The sequence below is a fragment of the Caretta caretta genome, chromosome 1, assembly GCF_965140235.1.
Source record: "Caretta caretta isolate rCarCar2 chromosome 1, rCarCar1.hap1, whole genome shotgun sequence".
Lineage (NCBI taxonomy): Eukaryota > Metazoa > Chordata > Testudines > Cheloniidae > Caretta > Caretta caretta.
This window is the reverse complement of record NC_134206.1, coordinates 17,592,025-17,619,087: the sequence shown is the minus strand read 5'-3', so window position 1 is coordinate 17,619,087 and position 27,063 is coordinate 17,592,025. Positions and strand designations below refer to the sequence as shown.

At 45.3% G+C, this 27,063-nt stretch overlaps 1 protein-coding gene across 14 annotated transcripts in view; it reads left to right on the top strand.

Moving 5' to 3' along the window:
- Positions 1 to 27,063, top strand: part of TENM4 (teneurin transmembrane protein 4) — a 2,292,082-nt gene that overhangs the window by 2,228,552 nt on the left and 36,467 nt on the right. For all 14 annotated transcript variants that reach the window (XM_075126359.1, XM_075126347.1, XM_048840453.2 and 11 more), the window contains 3 exons: positions 7,543 to 7,697; positions 10,957 to 11,834; positions 26,104 to 26,276. In XM_075126359.1, coding sequence (XP_074982460.1) covers positions 7,543 to 7,697; positions 10,957 to 11,834; positions 26,104 to 26,276 — 1,206 coding nt within the window. The remainder of the gene's footprint in view (positions 1 to 7,542; positions 7,698 to 10,956; positions 11,835 to 26,103; positions 26,277 to 27,063) is intronic.

Here is a 27,063-nt window from a genome sequence, read left to right as displayed (position 1 = left end):
AGAGAGTTTACATAGACATTTACACTGGTTGAACTAATTTGGTTTAAAATCACACCTTTAGTCAAACCAGTGCAACTCTTTATGTAGCCAAGTCCTCAGACTGGCAATCTAAAGTTGACAAGCTCTGCATGCAGTTACCGACCCCGTGAGCCAGCCACTGCTCCTCGATAAATCCAGTCTTAAGCCTAGATTGCAGTGAGGCTGATATATGTAGGAGAGAGGGTACTGTTGGCTTTCACACCTTATTCAAACATTTCGACCAGAAGGCCCAGATACCTTTCCAATGACTAAACTAGGACATATGCTTGCCATGCATGTGTTATCTCACTGGGATGGTGGCCTTTACACTCATTTCGTTTTGCTCAGTGTTGACAGGCTCGTGTTACAAACACTTGTTCTCACTTTAACTATGGATTGTATTCAAATGCAACAACTGGGATGCGGCCCTGCAGCTTTATTTTTGTAGAGGAAATACCTTCATTCATACTATATGATGGACGGCTGCATGTGTAAAAGTGGGGGAAGATCCTCTGCAGAGACTGACCGATACTGCTGTTATAGAGGAGCTATATGCTCAAGGAGCCCCTTCTGCTGCTCTGGTTGCATGTCTTGTTGCCTGTTGGTTAGGAACCTAGGGAATTATTTACGAGGTGTTGGCTTTAAAAACAAAAAAATCACACTTGGGCCTCCTGCCCAGCTACATCTGCACATTTAGCGTCAATGTGTGGCAGGTTTCTCTCTCAATCACAGTGAGAGGTTATGGGACCCCGTTTTCCATCAGCACTCCCATCTCCAAGCCTGTGCACCTGGCTGGAATCTCTGGAGTGGGGGAACCTCCTGACAAAGACATGGGGCCTTTCGCCTGTCGCTTTCACAGTGGAGCAGTGGAGGCGGCAGGGCTGTGTCTCTCCTGGCTACACGGGTTGGAAAATTATTTTTCTTGACATACAGATGACATTATTGTTATGGCATCCAACGAACGAGAACCAATTTAGCGATCTTTTGTGTCGGCTCCAGTTGTGAATCTTCGTTATGCATGGGCTACTTATGTTTCCTGGCAGGATGCAGGGGAAATTAGCCCAGGATGCTTCGTGCTGCTCTGTACCAAAAAATACTGAAGCGTAACTGCTCCCTTTATAATACTCATAGGACTGATAATGGCTTCCTGGTGCACTCAGAACTCCCACTGAAGCTCCCATTACATGAGGATGACAGTATGTACAGTAGGCATAGGATTTACAAAGTCCATAGCTATGTGTCAATGGGTTGCTGAGGAGAAGTCAACCCATTTTACAAGGGGGAATGGAGTGAAAAGGGAAGTAGAGGGACAACATATGCTCTAATAGATCAGCATGGGACAGGGAGTCAGGAGACCTGAAATCCAATTTCCTGCACGACTTAGCTGTTGAACATTGGGCTCAAAAATCAGGTAAGCTCTCTGGGTCTCCATTTCCCCCCCTGGAAGGTGGGGGAAATCATACTTTCCTTTCTCCTAGGGTAATGACAGGTTTCAGAGTAGCAGCTGTGTTAGTCTGTATCCGCAAAAAGAAAAGGAGTACTTGTGGCACCTTAGAGACTAACAAATTTATTTGAGCATAAGCTTTCGTGGGCTACAGCTCACTTCATCTGATGAAAAATAAAACCGCATTGAGGGTGGGAACGGCAATCACAAGCAACAAACTGCCAAAACATGTCACGTGAATTTTCATATACGTTTTGTCTCCACTTTCATCCAGCTCTAATTCCACCCATGAATTTGTAGAGTCATCTGAGTTAATAGCTCCGACTAGTGTGACTTGCTCCCCATGCATCTCAATAAATTAACACTGAAAACTAATGTTGACAAAATAATGTCAATGTCATTTACTAGCTCACTACCAGTCATTCTAGCGTACCAGAGAACACGCTTTCATTTTGAACTATTATGAAATACAGCTGCAGCAAGAAAGTGACTTCTTAGGCTTGTAACCAGCAGTCCTCAGACTTGCCCCTACCTTCTCTATCTCTCTGGAGTGGATGGGCAGAGGAGAGTGGATGGGCAGAGGAGAGTAGAAAACTATTCTGTGCCCCAAGCTGGCTGAATGTATCCAGGAGTTCAGGCAGCTGCTGGCCAGGGAAGCTTTTGGAAGATTCATTCTGCAGCTAGCTCTGCAGGCCTCTACTCTTTCTAAGTCTGAAGCCACTTCTTGACCCAAAATATTAATCTTGGCATGGGAGCAGGATCTTTGGTTTGCAGCGAAGAAGCAAGGACCCCTTTCCAGCTTGTATGCAGCTACCAGGGAAGCAGAGGCCTTTGCTTACATGAATAGCTTCAGCAGCGGGATCTCTCCCACTTGCCAGAAAATACTCAAGAAGATGAATTTGACAGTCTTGCAGAGCTAGCTGTAGCCGATGGAGAATCAGGCCCAAGGTGTCAAAACCCTCACCTGGACTCTCCATGGCCCATTCCCTCCTTGGCTCCTCTGCTGAAACAGGGCATATTAGAAATACAGCAGATCAATAGATAAAACATGGGCGGCAGTTGCAGGATCGGTGGTATTTGTTAATCACTGGTCTGGCCCTTCCAATTCATTTGACACAGAGCGTGGCAGAGCTTTCAGATGCTAATGAATTTCAGTATACTCTGTACATTAAAGTGTTATCACTTTCTAATTATCATCTGCTAATACTGATCTTATTCTACAAGCAAGCTTTAAAAAAAATTATTAAAACTCCAGCTTGTCAGAGTGTTTTGTTTCCATCTAAGCACTCGCCAGTGGATCTTGTCACAAAAATGTTGTGGCAGTGAAATTGCCAAGAAACCTGCAATTAACAGAGATCCAAGTGACAAGACTGACACAATATGAAGATCGTTTCAGAAGGGGGAAAAAGAGTCCATCCATTCAGCACCACAAAGGAGATGCAAAATGAAGTAATTAATTTGAGGACAGATCATTTCTGTCGGTGTGTAGTACTGAATGCATGAGCAAAATCTCCATTGTTCACTAAGTGCTCATCAATTCTAGCAGAATAAAAAAATAACAGGAAAGACAAGCACTTATCCAGCCAGACAAGGAAGCTCCATGTATAGGTTTCTTCCGAACCTAACTAACTTGTATTCAGGATGTGAGGATTAGAGGAGAACCCATTCCTTTACATCTTCTCTGCCCTTGGACGAGGATCTCCCTTCAGCACCGTATGTACTGAGCTGTGCACCATGAGCTGCCTCATTCATTTGATATGATCTTATTGGGATTTTTTGTTAATAGGTTCCCAAGTGTAGGGTAACTACTTTTAGCTGTTCCTACTCTCTGGTGTCAGTTTGCCCTGCAGCTTTGTGCTGTCCTGTCACCAGGCCACGGGAACCTGATGTTACAAAAGAAATGTCCTCATGACACAGCGTTCCACCAGCATAACTCATTATCATGACACTTCAATGGCACCGCAAGCCCTCCTTGCTAAAGGATGTTGGACCACCCCAGAGGAACTAGGGTCATTTCACATTTGTCAGCCCAGATCTTAAAATTCTAAGGTGCCGTACAGTAGTCCTTACTCAGATAACATCAATGGGAATCTCATCTGATTAAGGTATCTGCACAACTGGGCTTTTGATTTGCAGGCCAACCATCTTTAATTCTAACTGTGTTGCTGTCGGTAAACGAAAGAAGGCTTGTGCCAATGCAACTTACACGTCCGAGGCCTTCAGTTCAGCATGCACAACATGCTTGTCTGACAGTGAACCAGCCTCAGCTGTGCTACTGTAAGTAGCCTGCCCAAAAGATGGAACTTCCTGTAATTAACTCCCCAAAAAGGGTTCCCTTCCAGAAAGGAAAAATGAAAATTCCTTTAAGAGTTGAAGGTGGTAAATTAAGCCCGAGAATAGCTCTTGACCACTTTAACCTGCTACACAGTAGCCATCAGTTACTTCTCTCCCTCCACACTGAAAATTACCCGTTTCAAAGGCATCTGTCTAAAGGAGGCTGGAGCTCCTCCTTATGAGAACATCAGAAAGTTTAATTCCAAGAAGAGCAAGTAAAGTGACCTGGTATGGAATATATACCAAACGAAGAGAGGCTGATGGCACTGATTTAATGCCTGTATCCCATCTCCTGGGTTTGATCTGCGGTGAGTTCATGGGGCTATGAGGGGAAGCTGAGAGGGCTCTAAACAACCTTCCTTTCTCCCCTGACAGCCCCCAGCCTAAAGAGCAGCCTCACAGTCTATCTGGACAGTCCACTAGGGACCATTCTGTTGGCCCACGATCACCAGAGGCACTGCACTGCCTTCGTACACAGCCTGCATGGCGAGCAGGATGGAGCAGGTGACATAATAGCAGCATTAGGATTTCCCTACATCAGGGGAATCCCCATCTACTCCTTTAGGGCAGCTTTAAGCCAGCAGGGAAAAGGGAACTCAGGCTAAACCAAGGATCAGGCCCTTTTCTTCCTTTGTCTATACCACTGAATTCTCTCTTCCTCTGTTACTGTTTAACTAGACAAGTATAATGTTTAACTCACAAAAGCATTTGGGGTTACAATTTTTAGGAAAGATACTATGCAAAATAAAGTTGCATTGCGTTGGTGGTTAGACCCAAGCCCTGGAAGCAAATATACACATGGCCTGGTTTTGCTGTAGCTGGCTAATCAGACCAGACTGCAATTGCCCAGACATCAGACCCAAGTGTCGACCGCTGTGAAGAGCTGTCAGCATACTTTGCTGATAAGCTCAACCGAAAACATATGGAAGTAACTAGGAAAGAAAATTCCAATCCTGACCAAATTGTATTATCCACCCCTACCGCTGATTGAGCTTGGCCCCATCACATATGCTGAAGCTCAAGAATCTCTGAAAAATATTAAAGCCCCAAGCTTTGAAATGGGTCCAGGCCCCTCTTGTCTGATAGAAACCAGTGAAGAACAACTAAGTCCATTCCTAATGGAAATAGTTGATACCCTTCTTCAGAGATGCATGCCTACTAAACCCTTTGAAAAGCTCAGTACCATCCCAAGTCCAACCACCCATTCCTGGGCAATATAACTGAGAAAGTAGTAGCCACCAAGCTATAATGGCATGTAACCTCCTGGTTGCCTCACAATCAGGGTTCAGACCACGGCACAGCACAGAAACTGTTCTAGTGGCATTAAAAGGCAACCTCCTTAAGTCCATGGGAAAGGCAAGATCTCTGTGCTCATATTACTGGACCTCTCTGAAGCCTTTGACACAATGGGGAACAAGGTGTTGCCAACCCATCTACGTGACATAGCAGGAGTAGATGGCCCAGCACTACAGTGGTTTCAATCATTCTTCTGCCGCAAAACTCAGAGGGTGGCGTTAGGTATCTGCTCCTCCTCTCCAAAGGCCCTCACCTGAAGATTCCCACAAGCATCCATAATGTACATGTCCCAGACTGGTGGGTGAGCTAGTGAGATGCCAAGGGCTCAGCTGCCAACAGTATTTCAGTATTATTCCACTAGATATCTCATTGTAACCCAATGCAACCACTGCCACTGCTAAAACATCAGAATGCGGCCAAGAAATCAACTCCTGGATAAAAAATGTCTGGCTCAAGCTGAACCCAAGCAAGACCAAAGTGATGCTAGTCAGAAAGAGAACACACTTCAAAGAACTGGCCAAGATGTTGTCTCCATCTTTCATGAAAGGTGTACAACCCCCTTCATCAAAGTACTGAGAAGCCTCAGTGTCCTGTTTTACTCCTCGCTAAGCTTGTATAACCAGGTAGCATGAGCATCACCTCCAGTTCGCTATGAATCTTTGTCCCATACGTTCAGATGAGGACCTGGACACAGTGATCCATGCATTCATGTCCTCCAGACTGGATTACTGTAATTCACTGTATCTGAAGTTGAATGTGAAGATGATGCCCAGACTTTAGCTGGTATGAGATGTGGTTGCATGCCTTCTCCATGGTTTGGGTCACCATGAGCTCATCAGGTCCATGCACAAATGTCAGGCCCAGTCAGTTTCTGATGTCAGTTTAAGGCTTTGGTCCTAATCTTCAAAGCAATTAATGGCTCAAGCCACAGCTACATCAAAGACTGAATGTCAAAGTATACTCTGGGGCAGTGCACATCACAAAGCCTGGGACAAAGCACGTGGAAGCTGAGGATATAGCGTTCTCAGCCAGGGGATCTGGTTATGAACCATACTCCCAGAGAAGATCAGGGGAGCCGAGAGTCTGACTGTCTTTAGGAAATACTGCAAAACCTTCCTCTTCAAAAAAGGCCTTTTGAGCAGTAGAATGACACTCCCGTCATTCTTACCTTCTCCTATCCAAAGAAACCCAAACCCAAAATACGAAATTAATAGAATCTAAAAGATGGAAAAACCCTTCCCCAAGCAGAGTTTTAACCTGAAAAGGGAGACCTGCCAGAGACTCCATGAGGTCCACTGTGGACTTTCAATATTGCCATTCATTTTATATTGAAGGGGCTCAGGTATTACAGTGATGGACAGCTGTATAAAACACTAAGATTGAGAATTCCATTAACTTCTACTCTTGATTTATACCAATATGAAAGAGAAGTGAATGGGGTCCTTGATTTCTGTTCCTGGCTTTGCCAGTGACTCACTGTGTGACCTTGTGAGAATCACTTTCTCTCTAATTTTTCCCATCTGCAAAATGAAGATGATCATGCCTGGCTCATAAGGGTGCTGTGAGGTCTAATTAGTAAGTATAAAGCCCTGTGAGAGCCTCTTATGACAGGGGCTTTAGAAATGCAGAGTACAGATAGCCTGGGAAAAAGAGAATTAAGGGAGGTTGTGTAAACATGGCAAGTGCTTGAGAAGTGATGCTAGACGGGGCCTGAGGGTGGTGAAACATGGAACAGTGGTCTGAAGCTAAAGATGCAAAAATTCACATCAGACATTTGGAATGTGTCTTATGAGAAAGGGGAATGAGATAATGCAATAAGTGGCCTACATGTGTTCAGAAACAGGTTAGTTAAAATGCTGTGGGATTAATATATGGAAAAGCTCTCCTCATTCCAGCGGATGGGACTTGGATGGAGCTGACTGGTCTTTTCCAGCATTTCTCATCCATAATTCTCTGATAAGCACCCTAGTATCATCTCTTCATTTAAACAATTTGGCACTGATTCAACAAGTAATATACAGTGTTTCTAAGTGATGATGCAGAATCACTTGGAAATCTTTTTCTTTCAGCAATTCATTGAAAATCCCATACTACGTTCAAAGAATGGACAGTGATTCCTAAACAAAATTGTAGGGCCTAGTTCTCTGCTGCGCTTAATTGCTACTGACTTCAGTGGAGCAGTGCCAGGTTTCATTGGCCCACTGGTTGGCCAAATCAAGTATAATTAACTTTTAATCCGTTAAATAAATTTCTCCCAATGTCCTCATTCACCTAAACCCTGAACTGGTGCCCTTTCACTCCAGTGGCAGTTGGCACAAGCCCTTAGACATCATCATTTATAAAGAGGCATATGTCAAGCAGTGCTAAAAACCATTTGTTGCCTCAGCAAAGTATTTTGTTATCCTCTGGTGACCTTTCATTTGTGATTTCCCTGCTCTTCTCCTTCCCAGGCATCACTGTGGACAAGTTTGGGTTGATTTACTTTGTAGATGGCACCATGATCAGACGTATTGACCAGAATGGGATTATCTCAACCATGCTGGGCTCCAATGACTTGACATCTGCCAGGCCTCTCAGCTGTGACTCCGCCATGGACATTTCTCAGGTACCAAAACTTGTATCAAATCAAAAGACCAGGCCAGTTTTACTCTGTGATGTTTAAGACTCGCTCTCCTCTAGCGATGAGGTGCGGGCTTGCTTTTTTGTCACTAGATAATGGCACAGCACAGTTTTAGGACTGAATCAAATTAACATCTGGGAAACAGTGATGGGATGCTGTGGTGCCAAAATTAGCATCAGCTGGAAAACAAGTATCTTGAATTGCATCAAACTGCAAATTGGTTGCAGCTACCGTCATCCTGGGCTTTTAAGTCCTGTTTATTAAATGCAAAATACCCAAAAGTTCTGTATTTGATTATTTCTTTCTTTGTGGCTGGGACAGTAGACAAACCTGTTCCTGGCCAGGACTCAATTTTCTGGGGTGCTGCCCATCCCATCAAATAGTGCCAGTTTGGAGGTACAGTCATTTAAAACCTTTTTTGCCATTTATTATTAGATGGCCAGAAGAATGTTACCCCATTGTGCAAAAATACAAATCCTAGCTGGTGGGCTAAGTACTATTATTCAGCCACAATGGATATCAACGGGGTTTCCCTTTTGTAACTACCTACATAATTTTCATGCTCCCATATGGAATCCATTCTTCATGTTTTCCCCCCCTAATTTGAAAAGATTACTCTTGCTTCTTTGTAGCAGGTTCCCACTGTCCGCAATTCATGAAAAGGCTAAAATTACAAGTTTAAAAGCTGTCGTGCCTCATACAGAGGTAAATTTTGATGGTTAAAGGCCATCTTGCAGCATAATGACCCCCATCTCACAAGCATATTCCTTTCTTTACCAGGATCTTAGTGCCAGCCAGAGGAAGTTTATTGTGGACCAGGCTTTTTAAACATATATTTTCAGCTTGCTTATAGCTTTTATATAATAATGTCCTCTTTAAACAGTTCTGAGATGGGTTCAAAATATGCCATCTGCATCCCCTGTCTCCCCATTCTTTAAAGTGAAAGGAGCTGTTCTCAGATAGTTCTGAGACAGAGAGACACAACAGACAAGTTTTAAAAAAAACCTCAACTTCGGGAACTATCTTTTCATCAATTATTGTGACTAGAAAAGTCTCAGCTGTCAGGCCCCTGAGGCACTGCGAGACCAGAGGGCATGAAATATATTTAGCTGCCAACATTGACAAGAAATGGGTTTTAAGGAACTGAAAATTCCCTCATCAGTTCAGAGTAAACTCTGCTCTTGATGCTAACTCAAGGCTACAGTGGAGCAATGCTCTAAAGACTATGGGAATGTATGGAGTCATGCATTACTGAAGGGAAAACCACAGCTATAATGTTGTACTCCAGGAAGGGTTAAAGTAGGCCAAGAGCCAAGAAGAGATGGGGATTTTTGAGAATGTAGCAGAGGGAGACTAGACAGCTCTCAGCTTGCTGTGTCTAGCACTGAGACTCATGCCTCACAAGCTAGGGTGTTAGAAGTCACAAGACCAACCTGTGTTGTAACTGGCACCCTTTAATAAATAAGTGTAGGAGGAGGTTGAACATGACTGAAGGATCAAAACCAGACCATATGGTCGATGCTCTCTAGCAGTGACACTTGGCCAGTGGCTCGAGAGTCATGTGGGGCTCTTGTGTTGTCTGTGGATCTGACAGGAGCTCCTCTAACTCTGCTTGATCTCATACAAAGGCAGCAATGAGAGTGAGTTCTCTGGGCCTCAGGCTACTGGGGTCCCCTTCACATCCTTCCAAAGAGCTAGAGAAGGTGGGGACAAGGAGAAACAGCAGCCAGGGATAAGATGGCAGAAAGAGCTGTATCAGAGAGGCAGAGTGGCACCCTAACATTGAACTGCAATGTCTCTGCCATGATATGTGTCATTGTGCAACATTATCTCCATGTATGGGGTATGTCAGGGGGAAGTAAGTGGCATAACAGGAGCAGGAAGGGGATGAGCATCTCCGCTCTGCAAATTCTAAATTGGCATATGGTCCCTTCGGGACTTTAGTCAGCTGTCATATGTTGTAGCAAACCTAACGGGTTACTCAAACTTACACCAGGGCCAAGGCTGGTGCTGCTGCAGCCTGGGGAATCAGGGAACTGGACCCTAGAAACTTTCACTACGACTAGGACTATAACCATGAGAGATCTTTTAAGAACAGTTTGCGAAAAGGTGTTTAAAAGCCTGACCTGGAGAAATTCTAAGATGACCAAGAACATCTTCCAGACAGACCTGCTCTCCATCCCTCCCACTGTAGAATCATGCATGTTGTGTGAGACCCTCTTAAAATTATTTAGCTCCCTTCAGCTCAATGTTGAACCACTTCTTTGTATGTGAAACAAAATAAAATGATCTCAAAGTGTGTTTCTGTGGCTCTTATTAACACTGAAATGGCTTGGAATATAAAAGGAATCCAAATTATATTGAAATTTTCATGTTAGAGCTATATGTTACCCACGTAGAGATAAAATTCTCTTAAGTTTGGCGTTATTCTTAGCAAATCAAACAGTATCCTCAATTGAGAGACAATACGTTCCATAGTTAGAGCAGGAAATTGGGATCGCAGACACTCACCTCTACGCCTGACTCACTGTGCCTTTAACCACTCTCTGCCTCAGTTTACCCATCTACAAAATGGGTTATAAGAATACTTCTCTTTTCAGCATTGTAGTGTTAGTAAATCATTTTGGGACAAAGGTGGGGCATACAAGTGTAAAGTATTATTATTACTTAAACTTGGTCTTTCATAATGCTTAACGCCATGAAAAAAACACTGTGAAGCAAGCAATTGATTTCATGCAGTGAAATAAATAAACTGAAAATTCATATTTATCCATGGTTGCAGAACCAATGCCTGGATCCCAAGGCCCTGTACTAAGTTTTCAAAAAGATGTTCATAGTTTGCGTACTCAAAATATGCAGTTACAACACAGCAGGTTTAGTAGCACAAACAGCTACCCAGGTTGTCTACAAGCCTATGTAGATTGCCCATGTAATTTAGGCACCTCTTCTGGAACACTTAGATTGTAATCTCTTTAGAGCAGGGGCTGTCTTTTGGTTATCTGATTGTACATCACCTCGCATAATGGGGTTTGGGGGCCTTGATGTGCTCCCACAATACAAATAAATATTTATTTAGTCCTTTCTCTTATTTCTCTTTTTAATCATTTCACATGCCAAACATACTACGCACCTAGATATTGGATGGATGGGTGGAAGCGTTTAGAGATTTGATTGATAAGGCTGATTTTGTGAAGCAAATAGAAAAAATAGACTTTTTAACAGTTTTTTTGTGTTCCATTGTTAGGTTCGTCTAGAGTGGCCCACAGATCTGGCAGTCAACCCGATGGATAATTCCCTGTATGTTCTCGACAATAACGTTGTGTTGCAGATCTCTGAAAATCACCAAGTGCGCATTGTGGCCGGAAGGCCTATGCACTGCCAGGTCCCAGGCATTGATCACTTCCTCCTCAGCAAAGTGGCAATACATGCAACTTTGGAATCTGCCACGGCTTTGGCCGTCTCCCATAATGGGGTCCTGTATATCTCTGAGACCGACGAGAAGAAGATCAACCGCATCAGGCAGGTCACCACCAATGGGGAAATCTCACTTGTTGCTGGTGCACCAAGCAGCTGTGACTGCAAGAATGATGCCAACTGTGACTGCTTCTCTGGGGATGATGGCTACGCAAAGGATGCCAAGCTAAATGCCCCTTCCTCCCTAGCCGTGTGCGCAGATGGGGAGTTGTATGTTGCTGACCTTGGAAACATCCGAATCCGCTTTATTCGGAAAAACAAGCCATACCTCAACACACAGAACTTATATGAGTTGTCCTCTCCTATAGACCAGGAACTCTACTTGTTTGACACCAGCGGTAAACACCTTTATACCCAGAGCCTACCCACAGGAGATTACCTTTACAATTTTACCTACACCGGAGATGGAGACATAACCTTGATCACTGATAACAATGGTAACTTAGTCAATGTCCGGAGAGATTCTACTGGGATGCCACTCTGGCTGGTAGTGCCAGACGGCCAGGTCTACTGGGTGACAATTGGCACCAATAGCGCCCTCAAGAGCGTGACAGCACAAGGGCATGAAGTGGGTATGATGACGTACCATGGCAACTCTGGTCTTCTTGCCACCAAGACCAATGAAAACGGATGGACAACATTTTATGAGTAAGTGCTGCTGGGATAATATGCCATTGGCACCATTTTGTATTCCATGTAATGTTAATGGAATAAAATTCAGTGGATGAAATTCACCCCAGTGTAGAATGGCCCAAGTGCAAAGCATCAGGTCCCATGTAAGCCCTTGATATAGGATGTAAGTGGTATATAGTGTGGACTGAGCTCTCTGTACTGAGTGAATTTTACCTATAGATTTAGGCTGAGATTTTCGAAGCTACTTAAGGGATGTGGATGCCCAGTTCCCGTTAATTTTAGTTGGAACTGGAAAGGTAAGATGCATATTGGAAAATTTTACTGAGCTTTGAAAATGTCAATCTGGGGTTTGGAAAAGATATCTTATCACCATCATCATCATCATCCAACATCACACCTAGGAGCCCTAGTGGGCACTGGTGTGTTAATGCATCAATGCCCCCTTTGGTCAGATGGAGCATTGCACAGACTCAGCTCAGGCTGGCGGGGCAGACAGTCAGCCCCTCTTGGCTGAGTGTCTATACTACTCCTGTTCTGGGCTATGGAGGGTGTTAGTTTCAGTCCCACTGGGATGTGCAGGTTTTCCCTTGTACTTGGTGGGGTCAGCTTGTTCTGGTCATCAGCGGGTCTGGAAACCTCTTTGCTTCTTAAGTCTCTATTAAGGGGTCTGTAGGGAGCTATGGCCCACCCACTCCTCTGGGTTCCAGCTCAGGGTCCTTAAACCAGACAGGCAGAATCAATACTCAACAACTCCTTCTATTGTGCCCTGAGCTCCTTCCTACCTCCCTGGGTTCTGTAGGCTTCTCCAGCCTGTAGATCTGGTCGTCCTTTCTCTGGGGTGTTGTCTCTGGGCAGCTTCTCACCAGCTTGCTGGCAGGACTTTACATCTCCAGCCTGCTTGCTCCTCTGCAAGGCCCCACTCCCCTCTGCTTCTCAGCTCTTTTTCTCCTACCTGTTGTGAGGCTGCCAGTCAGTGCTGGCTGGCAGTTGCTGCATTAACTCTGTCAAGGTTCCTCCCCCACTCTGAACTCTAGGGTACAGATGTGGGGACCTGCATGAAAAACCTCCTAAGCTTATCTTTACCAGCTTAGGTCAAAACTTCCCCAAGGTACAAAATATTCCACCCGTTGTCCTTGGACTGGCCGCTACCACCACCAAACTAATACTGGTTACTGGGGAAGAGCTGTTTGGATGCGTCCTTCCCCCCAAAATACTTCCCAAAACCTTGCACCCCACTTCCTGGACAAGGTTTGGTAAAAAGCCTCACCAATTTGCCTAGGTGACTACAGACCCAGACCCTTGGATCTTAAGAACAATGAACAATCCTCCCAACACTTGCACCCCCCCTTTCCTGGGAAATGTTGGATAAAAAGCCTCACCAATTTGCATAGGTGACCACAGACCCAAACCCTGGGATCTGAGAACAATGAAAAAGCATTCAGTTTTCTTACAACAAGACTTTTAATAAAAATAGAAGTAAATAGAAATAAAGAAATCCCCCCTGTAAAATCAGGATGGTAGATATCTTGCAGGGTAATTAGATTCAAAAACATAGAGAACCCCTCTAGGCAAAACCTTAAGTTACAAAAAAGATACACAGACAGAAATAGTTATTCTATTCAGCACAATTCTTTTCTCAGCCATTTAAAGAAATCATAATCTAACACATACCTAGCTAGATTACTTACTAAAAGTTCTAAGACTCCATTCCTGGTCTATCCCCGGTAAAGACCAGCATATAGACAGACACACAGACCCTTTTCAGAGTAACAGCCGTGTTAGTCTGTATTCGCAAAAAGAAAAGGAGTACTTGTGGCACCTTAGAGACTAACCAATTTATTTGAGCATGAGCTTTCGTGAGCTACAGCTCACTTCATCAGACCCTTTGTTTCTCTCCCTCCTCCCAGCTTTTGAAAGTACCTTGTCTCCTCATTGGTCATTTTGGTCAGGTGCCAGCGAGGTTACCTTTAGCTTCTTAACCCTTTACAGGTGAGAGGAGCTTTCCCCTGGCCAGGAAGGATTTCAAAGGGGTTTACCCTTCCCTTTATATTTATGACAAACTCCTTGGTTGTCAGGCCAGCATGGGTCTGTTAACACCTAGTGATACCTAGTCATGGACCAGAACCCCATGTGCTAGGTGCTGTACAAACACAAAACAAAAATAAACTCCATGTCCCAAAGAGCTGACAAAGACAAGAGACAACAGGTGGGGACAGACAGAAAGGGAGCACAGTGAGACAATATTGGTCAGGATGGTAGGTGGTGATCTCAGCACACCGGCAGTCTGACTGTTAAGTTTTTTGTAGGCTTCGTGGCAAAGAAGAGTTTTAAGGAGGGATCTGAAGGACAATAATGAGTTACTTTGCGGATGGTTAAGGGACAGCATGGGAGAAAGCATTAATATGCTTATTTGAATATTTTCCAAGTGGGCAAAGGAATCTGACAGTCTCTTGTTCACTCCCCTGCCAGAGCTCTAGTTTTAATCTAATCTAATCTATTTTTAAATGGCTCAGGATGTAGGGCTGACACCACTTCCCTAAGAAGACAATTCCACAGTCATTAGATTGTAATGTCACTATTTTTGTTATTGATATGCTTTGTTAAGTGCCAGCCGTGTGCTCAGTGTTGTATAGAACACTCCCTGTTCCGAAGGACTCACAGACACAGAGAAGACAGCCTGAGGCAGGGATGATTTGGGGAGGGTGTTTGGTTTAGTTTAGATAGTGCATCTCTAGCAGGTAATGGGAGAAAGGTTGGTGACTTGGCAAAGGCTGTCTCATACATTCACCTTGCACTTGGGAATTTTTTTCTGCTACGCAGTCTACATTTCCCTCTGTTTATTCCTACCCCTTTGTGATCACTCTTGGTATTCCATCACCACGTAAGCAGTGTCCCCGTAGAGAAAGAACAGTGTTCCCTCTGATGCACCTGCTTATTAGTCCATTTCCCCACGTTTTTAAATGGCCACGTGGAGGTGCTCAGGTACCGTAATAATGGCCCGGTATAAAAACCTGAATAGAATTGAATGTATATGCAGGATAAGCCTGAAACAGAGATTGAGAGTGAGAAAGAACCAAGAATAAACGTCGGCCCGATTAGCATGTGCTTCACTGAAGCTTTTAAACTTTGTTGACCCTAATTTACCCCAGTTGGATCTCTATTGTCTCGAGCTGAGTTAGACCCAGGATCATTTTGGCCCTTTTCATATTAACATGCTCCAGACTCAGGTTACGGGGTGATGGGTTTTTTTGCGTAATATTAAGTAATAATACCAAAGTCTTATATAGCACTTTTCATCAGTGGATCTCAAAGGGAAGTAAGTATCACTATCTCCCTTTTAAAGATGGGGAAACTGAGGCACAGAGTGACAGTGACTTGCCAAGCTTACCCAGCAGGCCAGCAGTGGGGCCAGGAATAGAACCCAGGTGTCCTGCATCCTGAGCTCTAAGCCACACAGCCTCCTGGTATGGCTTGTCTGCCTTGAAAGGGGCTGATGTAAAGCCTCTGCTAAATCAGTTGATGGATAATAGGTTAGTTAGGTTCTGTATCCTACATAGCAATATTCCTCAGTGAATCACAATTCCTATCTCTCCACCTCTCATACCAGTGTTGCTCTCTGGGGAGCGGGTTAGCTTAACTAGTTCTCCTTTTTCTCTAGGAGTGGAAGCCCACTACAGCATTGCAATGTTATGCTAAATCGAGGCGCTCTTTCCTCTCTCCACAGACATCGACACTTATGTCTAGCCTAGGGGGTCAGGTATGGTGGAGAGCCCAAGCTCCAGCCCGAGCCGCAGTGTCCACACTGCTCTTTTTATTATGCTCGCTCAAGCCCCTCTAGCACAAGCCTCTCTCCAGCGGCAATGGAGACAAACCTAGGGTGACCAGACAGCAAGTGTGAAAAATTGGGATGGGGTGGGGGTAGGGCGACCAGACATCCCGATAAAATTGGGACAGTGCCAATATTTAGTTGTTTGTCCCGTGTCCTGACCGATGTACGGTTAGGACGCCATTTGTCCCGATATTTTGCTTCAGCGGCACTCCGGCTTTTTTTTTTTGGCTTGGGGCGGCAAAAACCCTAGAACCGGCCCTTGTGGGGGGTGAGCCTGTGGCTGCCCCCCCCCCCATGTGTCCCAATATTTTGTTCTTGTCATCTGGTCACCCTAGTGGGGGGTAATAGGTGCCTATAGAAGAAAAAGGCCCAAATATCAGGACTGTCCCTATAAAATAGGGACATCTGGTCACCCTAGACAAACCCTCAGAGGCCCTGCACTTGACAACAGAGCTAACCATGGAAAATGAAGCAAACTAAATGTTAGGATCATTAGTGATCACATTTATCTCCACTTCCTCTATAGTTTTGGTCATAGACATAAATACAAGAGCAAATTTTTAAGTAAGAGGGGGAAAAAAGGCAAGCTACTGTGTTGGTATATTCATGACAGTCTTCAGTTATTTCTTGCTACACAACTCAACGGGGAATTTGTGAAACTTATTCTGAGCCAGATGCGTCTCTGGTGTACCTCTGGTCATTTCAGTGGAGTCACATGATAGCTTTTAACCTTTCGTAGCTAAATGGAAATCAGGATGGCTAGAGGTTGGCACAAAGGAATGGGAATCAGGATTGATCCGTGTTCCCGACTCAGCTACTGAATTGCCAGATTAAGGTGCACCAGAGTCTATGTACATCACTGTGCTTATACCAGGGCATGTTTCTCTAGTTTAGACAAATCCCACGTTCATTAATGATTGGAAAGTGCTTTGAGATCCTCAGATGTGAAACACCCTAGAAGTTGAAAGTAATTTAACTGCAAGTTACATAACACTCCAGGGGCCCCAGTGGACATTTCCGCTTTCTAAGCTTTACCTTTATTCCCATCAGCAAATGCTGGCACAGGATGACATTAAATGATCACCCTATAAGAAAAGAGAAAAGGTGCAGTACTGCATACTTGAGTGAAGGTGGAAAGGAACAGTGGATAGGTGCCAGTGTGGATACGTGGTGCTGCTTCAGGGGGAAGTTTGAATGTGTCAGAACCTGGGGACAGCCAGGAGGATCACATCTTACCTTTGACTCGTGCAAAGATGAATGGTGAAAGAGGGTATGGCTCTATTGGACACTTTCAGCCACTCACCATGCATTTGTTTGCAGGTCATTTTCTCCCTGTACTGTTGCTAATACTGGGGCAAATCACGGCTCTTATGCCACAAAGTGCCCAAGACACAGCTGAGTTGGTGCAGCTGTAGTGTGTGGAGGCGGAGGCAGGATGTGCGGATCTAGCATTGGAGGTCGGTCTGGAGCACACCATGGAATCCAGCTCCCATCCTATCCCAGCTCAGATTGGGGAGGGAGAGATCTCCTGCAGCACAGAATGACTGGCAGTTCCTCCCCACGCAGCAAGGGGACAGGAGCTGTGCAGACTGCTGTACTGGGGAACTGCAGAGCCACTCCAGAACCCTTGTAAGTAAGCTAATCCTTCCCCCCTGCCCACAGGGAAGCCCCCATGCAGCAAGCCTGGTGCTGGGTTTAGCATTGGGATGGGACATAGCAGGAGGTTAGCCTTTTATTTCACCCTTCTCTTCTTGGAGAGAGAAGCTCACTCCGGTGCAGCAAAAAGGCCTATGCCCCTCTGCAGGCCACTGTGACTCTGCCCAGCAACTGCATTAAATACTCACCTTCACGCTGAACCTTCATCAGTAATAATCGATGGGAAAGGAAACGAGTCTGGGAACTGCATCAGGCTAAAAATCTCTCGCCGTCCATCTCCTCAAGCCAGGGAGAAGGGATGCTGTATAGTTTGTTGGGTTTTCTTTAGCTTGACCTGAAAGAATTGCTACCATCTTGACGTAGCTTATTAGTCGTTTTTTTCAGAAACCAGGGCCTTGTTAATTTTTTTTTTTTTTTTTGAAAAGTCAGGACTGTAGTAATTATCTTGATTAGCTCATTGTGATGGTATCACTGTATGCTAAATAATTTAATTTCCCCCAGAGCCTAAGTCAACCCTTTCATGCATTATTTAGCCAATATAAGGCTTTTTAGTTCAAGTCTTTTGTCTGCTCAATTAGTTTTCAAGGTCACTTCCTCAGATGCAAACATAGGTGTTTACACATCACTGCAATTAATGCTTGGGATCAAATTGCCCAGAAACCCCAAACCCGTTTGTGCTGCTCACCTACAGGAGGTGATTCACAGACAGGGGGAAAAGTTTTCTTGAAGCAGATCTTCAGATTGAAGTTAATGGAACTATGCCCATTTATATCAGCTGAGTTTTTGGCCTTTACGTTGTATGGGGGTGATGTCTCATAAAGGACTAAAAGTTGCCAAGCCTCACACGTGCTCTAAAGAGCAGCTTACAAGAGCATGTTGGATGAAATGCACAACAAGGCCATGTGCTTGTCTTCTGCCCACAAGTGAATGTCACCCTCTGTGAATTAGCAAAGACCACAATCTAGTAATAACAGTAACTTTGTATTTGTGGGTAGTTTTTTTCCATTCACAGGGGCAGAGTTAAGGTTGTTTGCATGTTGGAAAGTGGAAACGCTTCCATATATCAATGTGAGTGAGTTTGGAGCCAAGGTCGGAGTTATAATTGCTTTCTGTTAACCTTCGTTTGCGATTTCCTTATTTCTTTAATGTTGGTTTTTGTGATGTGTATTACTGTGTGTCTAGTTTTGAATTGCATGTGGAGCCAATAATGTTTTGTGAAGTATAACAATATACATTTCCCTGAAATCTTTCATAATGGTCACCGTGGAAATTTAAACAATGGTATTCTGCTCAACCTTTGACCACAATTCCTGGGTAGTCCAATGTTTTTCTTACAGTTTTCAGCAGTGAAATAGTTAACAATGTTTAAGTTTAAATCAACATTATTAAGCTTCAGAGTTAAAATCTCTTTGTGCTATATAGGGGAGGTCACCTTCTCAAAATAGTGCTGTTGTTTGGGTGTGCTTCAGTCAGACATTGCTAGTGCAGGTCATGTGGAGAACGTTAGCTAAACACTAGAGACTTTTTTCAAATTCTGAAGTTTGGGGTCCTCCAGAGAGGAAACAGAGTGTACCACTCTGAGTACTGGCTCAATCTAACCCTTGCCTTCGATCCCCAGGTGCCGTACAAACATTACCAATTTACTGTGTCTTTTTTTATCTATATAAATGACAAGCATATTCTTTTCTGTGTGCACAGTTGGAGATGAAGGGTTTCACCAGCCACTGACATGCAACCACCTCTTGACTGGAAAGCAACATCTGTTATAACTATAACCATTGGGCAAGAGGGAATATACCTGCCCATATCACTGAGTATTACAGAGATTCTGGGAAGCCCTAAAGTAGAGCTGCCTCATCCCAGGGCTATTGCTGCAGCAACCTAGAATATGGAGAATTCAAGCCACCCTTGTCCCTTCTCCCCTTGCAATATCCCTTCTGTGCTCTTCCCCTTGGCAGTCATTTCTACATTAATTATAAGATAATTAATTAGACTCTCACCCTTGTTCCTTTAAAGAAGTTATAGTAAAATGCTGGTAATTGTAGAGATAAATAACACTTCTCCTGTGCGCCAGAATAAGTTCTGTGGACATGTTCTGTGCCACAGGGACGGCAGTTCTGGGAACCTGATACTAAAATATATATTCCTGGGGAATTCTGTACCACTGTGCACATGCAGAATTTGCGTCCCCACAGATTTCTTTGCTTTCCTGCAAAAAATGACTTTCTGATGGGTAAGCAAGGGGAAGTCACAAAAGCGGTCACTTGACTCTCCCCAATAGTGTGAGCATGTCATTTCAGGCGCCCAGAGCAGCCAGCGGAGAAGTAAATCACTACTGGGGGGGAGGGCTGGGGACACCCCAGCCAGTGACAGTCCCTGGACTGACTGGTTCAGTTGCTACTCCCTGCTGGGCTTGGGGTGGGGAGGACAGGACTTCCTTTTCCCCTGCGAGGAGCAGCTGAGGCCAGGACTGGGTCAGACCCACCCCCAGAAACCTACCCCATCTGCAGGAAGCTCTGCACTCCCCCCCCCCCGGCCCACTTCCTGCCCCCATTGCTCCTCAACTGCGGGGGAAGGGATTTGCTCCCCCATCCACCCAACCCCCATGCATCCAGACCCTTCCCTGCATCGAAAAGGGACCCTGGCAGCTCCGGTCAGTACTGCTGACTGGGCCGTTATAAGTCTGGTCTAAGGCAGGCTCCCTCTATCTGGCTCCGCGAGGTTCCCTGGAAGTGGCAACAACATGTCCCTCGGCTCCTAGGCAGAGGCGTGGCCAGGGGGGCTGCCCCCAGCCTGAGTGCCGGCTCTGCAGATCCCATTGGCTAGGAACTGCAGCCAATGGGAGCTGTGGAGGTGGTGCTTGGCAGCTCTCAGAACCACCTGGCTGCCTCTGCACCTAGGAGCTAGGGAGCCATCCAAGGTAAGCACTGCCCAGAGCCCGCGACCCTCATCTCCTCCCGTACCCCAACCCCCTCCCTGAGCTTGGAACCCCCTCCCACACCTCAAACCTCTCAGACCCAGCCCGGAGCCCCCTTATGCACCCCAAACCCCTCATCCCTGGCCCCACATCAGAGCCCACACCCCCAGCCGAAGTCCTCACCCCCCTACCCCAACCCTCTGCCCCACCCCAGAGCCTCCTCCCACACCCCGAACCCCTCATTTTTGGCCCCACACCCAGCCAAGAGCTGTATCCCCTTCCACACCCCAACCCCCTGCCCCAGCCCGGTGAAAATGAACGAGTGAGGGTGGAGGAGAGTGAGCGACCGAGGAAGGGGAGCTGGAGTGAGTGGGGAACAGGGCCTCAGGAAAGGGGCAGGACAGGGGCAGAGCCTCGCGGAAGGGGCGGGGAAGGGGGAGGGGCAAGCATGTTCAGTTTTGTGCAATTAGAAAGTTGGCAACCCTAGCCTGGCATGAAGGGACAGGGTCCCGGGGTTTTTCTGGAGCAAGCCCGGCCCTTGCACTGTATCAGGGTCAGGTGCAGTCTCACTGCTGAGTCCCTGTCCTGGGGCGTGGGCTACAGGGTGATCTCCCACCTCTGTGCAGCTAGTGGCCTGTGCTCCCCACTGCCATGCTGGAGCCTCCACATTTACTTACTGACGAATAAAATTTACAGAATTTTAAAATATTGTGCACAGAATTTTTTTTTTGGTGCAGAATTTTTAATTTTTTGGTGCAGAATTCCCTCAGGATTAAATATAGGGAATTGTTAATGTCATAAGGATAGTGAGAGCCCACAGTTCAAGTACATTGAAGTTTGTTGTTGTTTGAAGCCTGCATGATTTAACATTCAATGAGTAACATATATATATTGGCTCCTCTTTTCTGTTGGCCATTTGGGGAGCTGGCATGTAACAATAATAGGGTGGAATATATTGATTTTGTGTTCAGGCTGTTTTTAAGGAGCGGGTTAGTTTCATATATGTAAAATATATGGGTAGTTCAATAGGATTTTTATATATTTAAAACTGTGTTAAATATTATTTGGAAAGTTGTGAAGAGGCTAGATGTTGTGGAGTGTATAAACACACACAAAATATAGTTTGTGAGGTGCATTCAGAGCCTTTCGCACTAAATGTAACATAAGTATGGAGTATTTTTCCAACCTATTTGACTGCTAGTTGCAAAAGGCTGATGAACTGTGAAAAAACTAAAATGAGGAGCCTTCGGGAATCCTGGAACAAGTTGACTTTCTGAATAGACAGTACTTGTGACCCTGCTTTGATTCCCAGGGATCACGCTTCTATACAGCAGTAATGTGATAAATGAAAGCTCTGAATGTTTACAAGCTTAACAATTAGGTCTCGTAAGTACCAAATACCATTTTAATTCTGTGCATTGAACCTTAGCTAAAGAAATTTCCAGTTGGGGATGGATGGCAACAGCTTCCTTTGCCGGCCTAATAATTGTCACTGTAATTGTAAAAGCCGAGTCTTTGCAGTTGGTTTGAATAGGAGGCAGCAGTTCCATTATCAGGTGATGAATTCATTGCTCTGAGTGCTGCTGTGCTCATTCCCATGTTTCAGAATTTCCTTAATTCTGGTGCTTTTGTAGCATTTGGAGAACACAAAAGTCTTAGGCTGTGATGAAAACTGGGCCACCTCAAAATCCTGAGACTGTGGAAACAGGTCCATGCAGCTTAGCTTTTAAATGAATTGACTAGAGATTTATCTTACTACAAATACCAGGACACACCTGCATCTACATGAGAGCCAGTCACCTGGCCTTCCTCTCAGAGCTGGGAATCTGTCATATAAATGACTTTGTGGAGGCGGAGGTGAAAAGAGATGAAACATCCATGTCATTCACTGTGACTTGTTAAAACTTATTATCTATTCAGAAACACGGAGGCCTTAAAGTCAGAGGGACCCATGGGGTTGTGAGAGTGTATAATAAACTGCATCCTGTATGTACCATACACTCTAATCCAAGACAAAAGGGCAAAGTGCTCCAGTCATAAGCAAAATATATAATGAGAAAGGAGGAAAAGAAATGTGCCATGAGAAAAGCACTTTGTGTCCAAATGGGAATGTCGGTCATAACTCACATTTATATTGAGCCTTCTTTTGTGTTGCCATCTGAGTGCTAAAAGGCTTTTGTTTGGACATGAATTTTTTACACTTCGTCTGCCACTAATTAAAAATAATAATAAAAATGTTAATAGTGCAGTTGCGCTATCGTCTCACATTCCCCTCCGTCGGATGTGACCTTTTAACAGCTGTGAATAGGTGAGCTATCACCCCCAGAGTAAACTAGTACCATACCCACATCGGTTCCTAATGCAGATGGGATGGAGGTGGAATAGTCATTTAGAATACTTAAAATGCAGATGTTTGAAGTTATCTCTAATTCTCAACCCCAAATTCCTCTCTTAGCTTTTGGGTGACATTCAACACCATAGCTACAGTGTTTTATTAAGCTGCATGTGTGACATTTTATTTAAATTATGTTTAGCTTTTTTTATTCTGATGAAAATATAATAAGCCTGTATAAAGCTCTAGGTGCCCTGACATCTAAGATTTGCATATATGCAAATTAGCACCCATACCTGTGTGTGTGTATATATATATGTCTGAGTTACTTTGTGAATGTGTAAATTATTTGAAGACTTCCAAATCCTCCTGCCCCAAGCAGCGGCAAGGCCAGAATGTGTAGCTGCATAGAACTTGTCCTCTGTCAGTGAGGTAGATGAGATGAGAGGGAGTCTGGAGGCCAGCTAGTGTACATGAATGGGTGAGTGCTAGCAGGTGTCCGCGATGTGCAGATGGGTGGGAACTGGATGGTGCTTGTGATTAGTGGTTGGCTGAGTGCTGCAAAGTGTCGAAGATGGGGGAGTAGAGGGAGTCTGGAGTTGCTGATGAGTGTCTGAGGGGCTGGAGGAGCTCGGTTTAAAGCTGGTGACTTAGAGTGGGTCTACGCTTACAGTGGCGTGTGCAGTACAGACACTGCGTGCACCGCTAGCATAGGTATAAATAAGAGTGTGTACAGCAAGGCACGTGCCTGAACCCGAGGATATATACCCTACATGGCTCTCTTCATGCCCATGCAGTGCCTCCTATATATTGTTCAGGACTGCAAAATGACTCAGCTTCCAGGAGGTCTTTGTGCCTCGAACATTGTTGATAAGAACACTGTGACTTGGCTTGACCGGATTGCATACGCCAAATATGGTGTGTCCTCCTTTGTCTACACTGCTATATTTAGCAGTGTAGTGCTGGAGCCTTTCCCCTCTGCAGTGAAAGACTCTGGAAGTGGAGAAAGGCTCCGGTAGGGGGGAGGCAGCGAGTAAAGGCCTTTTGGGGCTGAATATCATTCACTTAGAATCAATCATAGTGCTCTTAGGACTTGGGTGAAATTGCAGCCACCTTTATTGAACCTGCTCTGTCCCTAATCTATGGTCCAGATTCTCTTCTCACTCACACCAGTTTTACACCGGTGTAACAACCCTTAGACTTCAGTGACTAGCCCCATAATAAGAGGAGAAGAGAACAGGGCTGTATCAGACCACCATCTCACATTTTTATACGTGACTTGACTCTTTAGCACCATCCTTGCCCTGAGGTTGTTGATGCTCCAGGTCTGAACTGTCGGGTTCAGAGACAGAAGTTCCCTGAAGTTTGGGTGGCAGAACGGGGGGACTGGATCTGAGCTCATCGCTACTTTTAGGGTGGCACTCTGTGTAAATACTGGTTTCAGAGTAACAGCCGTGTTTAGTCTGTATTAGCAAAAAGAAAAGGAGTACTTGTGGCACCTTAGAGACTAACCAATTTATTTGAGCATGAGCTTTCGTGAGCTACAGCTCACTTCATCGGATGCATACCGTGGAAATACTGGTGTCAGTATAAAAAACACTTGTGCTGTTATTTAACACACCACTGGGGACAGTGACCAGTGATGTGCTTCCTCCGTGGGACAAAGACACTAAATAATGTCCCTTGTTCACTGCCGCTGCAGGTGGCATAAGGATATCTGCTGGGACTCAGCTGATGGATGAAGTTACATAGTGTTTTCAAGTAGGAGACTCACATATATCCTTACAGGAGGTACAGTGACACTTAGCAACCAAAATGCTTGAGTTCCCGTCGTGGCAGACAAAACAACAACTAATGAGCAAAGAAAGTTACTCTGTATTCAGAGCACTTCATCTGACTTCCAGCTTTAAAAAAAAACAAACAATGCAGACCCAAATCCTGTGCTCCTAAAGTCACTTGGGAAAGGCTTAACTGGTCTATGCCAAACTCACAAAAACTGTCCTGAATTTATTCTCTTTTCCCCTCTCTTTTCACAACAAGCTAATTAATTACCAGGGCATTGTGCCCAGCTCTCCAAGTGTGAATAATTCCATGACTGAGAGTGTGACATGACTGTGGGCCAGACTCTCCTTCCCACCCAGGGGATGGGAAGATCATAACCTACGTAGACCTTGACTCCAGAGACTCTGGCTGAGGCCCAGAATCTAGAGACAACAGCCAGTTAACACTTTTGCTCACTTTCATTTATTCTAAATATTTAAGTTGGTTAAAAATAATCACATCCTTACACATGAGGGGCCAACTCCATCCCTTAGGTGTAAACAGCCACCACCCCACTGACTTCAGTGAAATGGGAGCCACTTGCCCCAGGGTTGAATTTGGTTTGTTCATATTTGGTGTCCCATGGAACAGAAGTGAATTTGGGCCTGCTGGTGTGAAATAGCGGGGAAAACGCATTTGGGGGTGAGCAGTTTGTTCTGTCATTGTTAGGGGCTCAGATACCATGGTGATGGGCATGGCCTTAGCAACAATTCCATGGCCTCTCTCAGGCTTCTGCTCTGGTGGATAGTGCTGCTGGGACACTTTTCCCTGTTCTTGGATCTTTGAGGGTGGGGGACATTCTGTCATTGTATTCTCCAGTTGCTGTCATGCTTTAGTGGGCAGGGGTGGGATGGCTTAAGCCCCATTTATCACTGGTTATTTTTGGTGTGGGGGAGGGCAGGATTCTTACTCTTTCTTCTCCCTGTCTGCTTCCATGACCCCATCGCTGTAGTATCTCCTCATTGGGCCCAAGGGCTCTAGGGAATTGTGCCACTTTGGTTTCCCATTGCTCTCCACTCCCAGCTTACACTTGGGAAAACCCTGCCTTAGGAAGCTCTTCTCCTCAGGGTATAGTCCCCTTGCTACATCCCTGCTTTTAGCTCATTTTCTGGCAGAGGGAACTGCTTGGGCAATGCCATGATGTTAGGGGCTGGTGGTATGTGGTCCCTCTTTGTCATGCTAGCCAAGGAGAGGTAATTTCAGCATGAGCACCCCCATTGGAGTACTCTTCTGGGGAGGTCCAGCCACAGGCTTTCTGCTTCCCCTGTTCATTGATAAACTAAAACCCAACTCATTCTATGACACAATCCAGGAAAAGCCAAGGAATGAATAGAGGTGGAGACCGAGCTACTGTCTCACCCATTTGTATTGGCCCCTCCAATACTGAGGCACACTGGCAAGGTGGTGTTGGGGGAAGCTTAGGCTGTGGTTACTGGAGCGGTGCACTTTATGTAAGTAGGGGACTTCATTTTCTAAGGCTATCAATCTGGCTTCTTTCACCTGCCCAAATCTTCACTTTTAAAATAAGACAGAAATAATCAGAGACTTGCCATAGTATAAAGGGATAAGAACAGGACCAAAGGGACTAGCTGTATGTGGTGGCACAAAGAACCTTCTGTGTGGGATAGAGACAGACTCATTGAATAGATCTGAGGAGATAGCCGTAGGGCAGCACATAGATCCTCCTCCTCTGTTAATAGTACTGATCACACTCCATCCTCCTTTTCAGGTACGACAGCTTTGGCCGCCTGACCAACGTCACCTTCCCCACAGGCCAAGTCAGCAGCTTCCGCAGCGATACCGACAGCTCAGTGCACGTCCAGGTAGAAACCTCCAGCAAGGACGACGTTACCATAACAACCAATCTGTCAGCATCAGGCGCTTTCTACACCCTCCTGCAAGGTGAGCCAAGCGACTGCCCCTACCCCAGGTTCAGCTGCACGCCAAGGATTACACAGCAGGAAACAGGCATCTTAATAATCCCAGCACCAGAAAAACCTTCCACCCAGCGCCCTGCAACATGCTGGTGCACACCACTTACACCTACTTACCAAAGCAACAGGAAACATTACAGGGCTCGCTGTTGATTCTGCAGCTGATTTCCACTTGGTTCTCAGTTGATTGCCGAGCTGTGCAGTGCTATACTCCCTCGTCATTACCATTATTATTCAAACCAAAGGGCTAGCTAAACCTGACTGCTCCTCTGGTAGACCTGTTACTTCACTCTTTTAATGGCTTCCCGCTTAAAGAGTCATTGTGTGTCCCACCAGAGTAGGTTTCAATTAAGGAAGCTGAGTATTGGGGATTGTTATTCTTTGTGCAATATGCACTGAGCACCATCCAGGGAAACGACCAGTACACGCTCCCTGCCCCCAAGAGTCTGTGCACAAAGTGGAGGGGGGGCAGCAGGAAGGAGGAGTGAGTGATGAGGGGATGCGTGCAAGGTAGTAAATTAGCACAGTGATTGCTGCATGTGCTGGGCCAGATCCACAGCTGGTGTAAATTGGCACAGCTCTGCTGACTTTGCTAGAAGGGACAAGTAGGGAGGGGTAAGGTTAGAGAAGTAGTGGGGGGGGGAGAAAGAGGTGGCAAGCAAGGGAGTAGAGAGAGTGGAAAGAAGGATGAGGTGGGAGGAAAGCAGGGGGTGCGGCACTGTGATCAAAGCAGAAGTTTACACTCCAGAAGCACT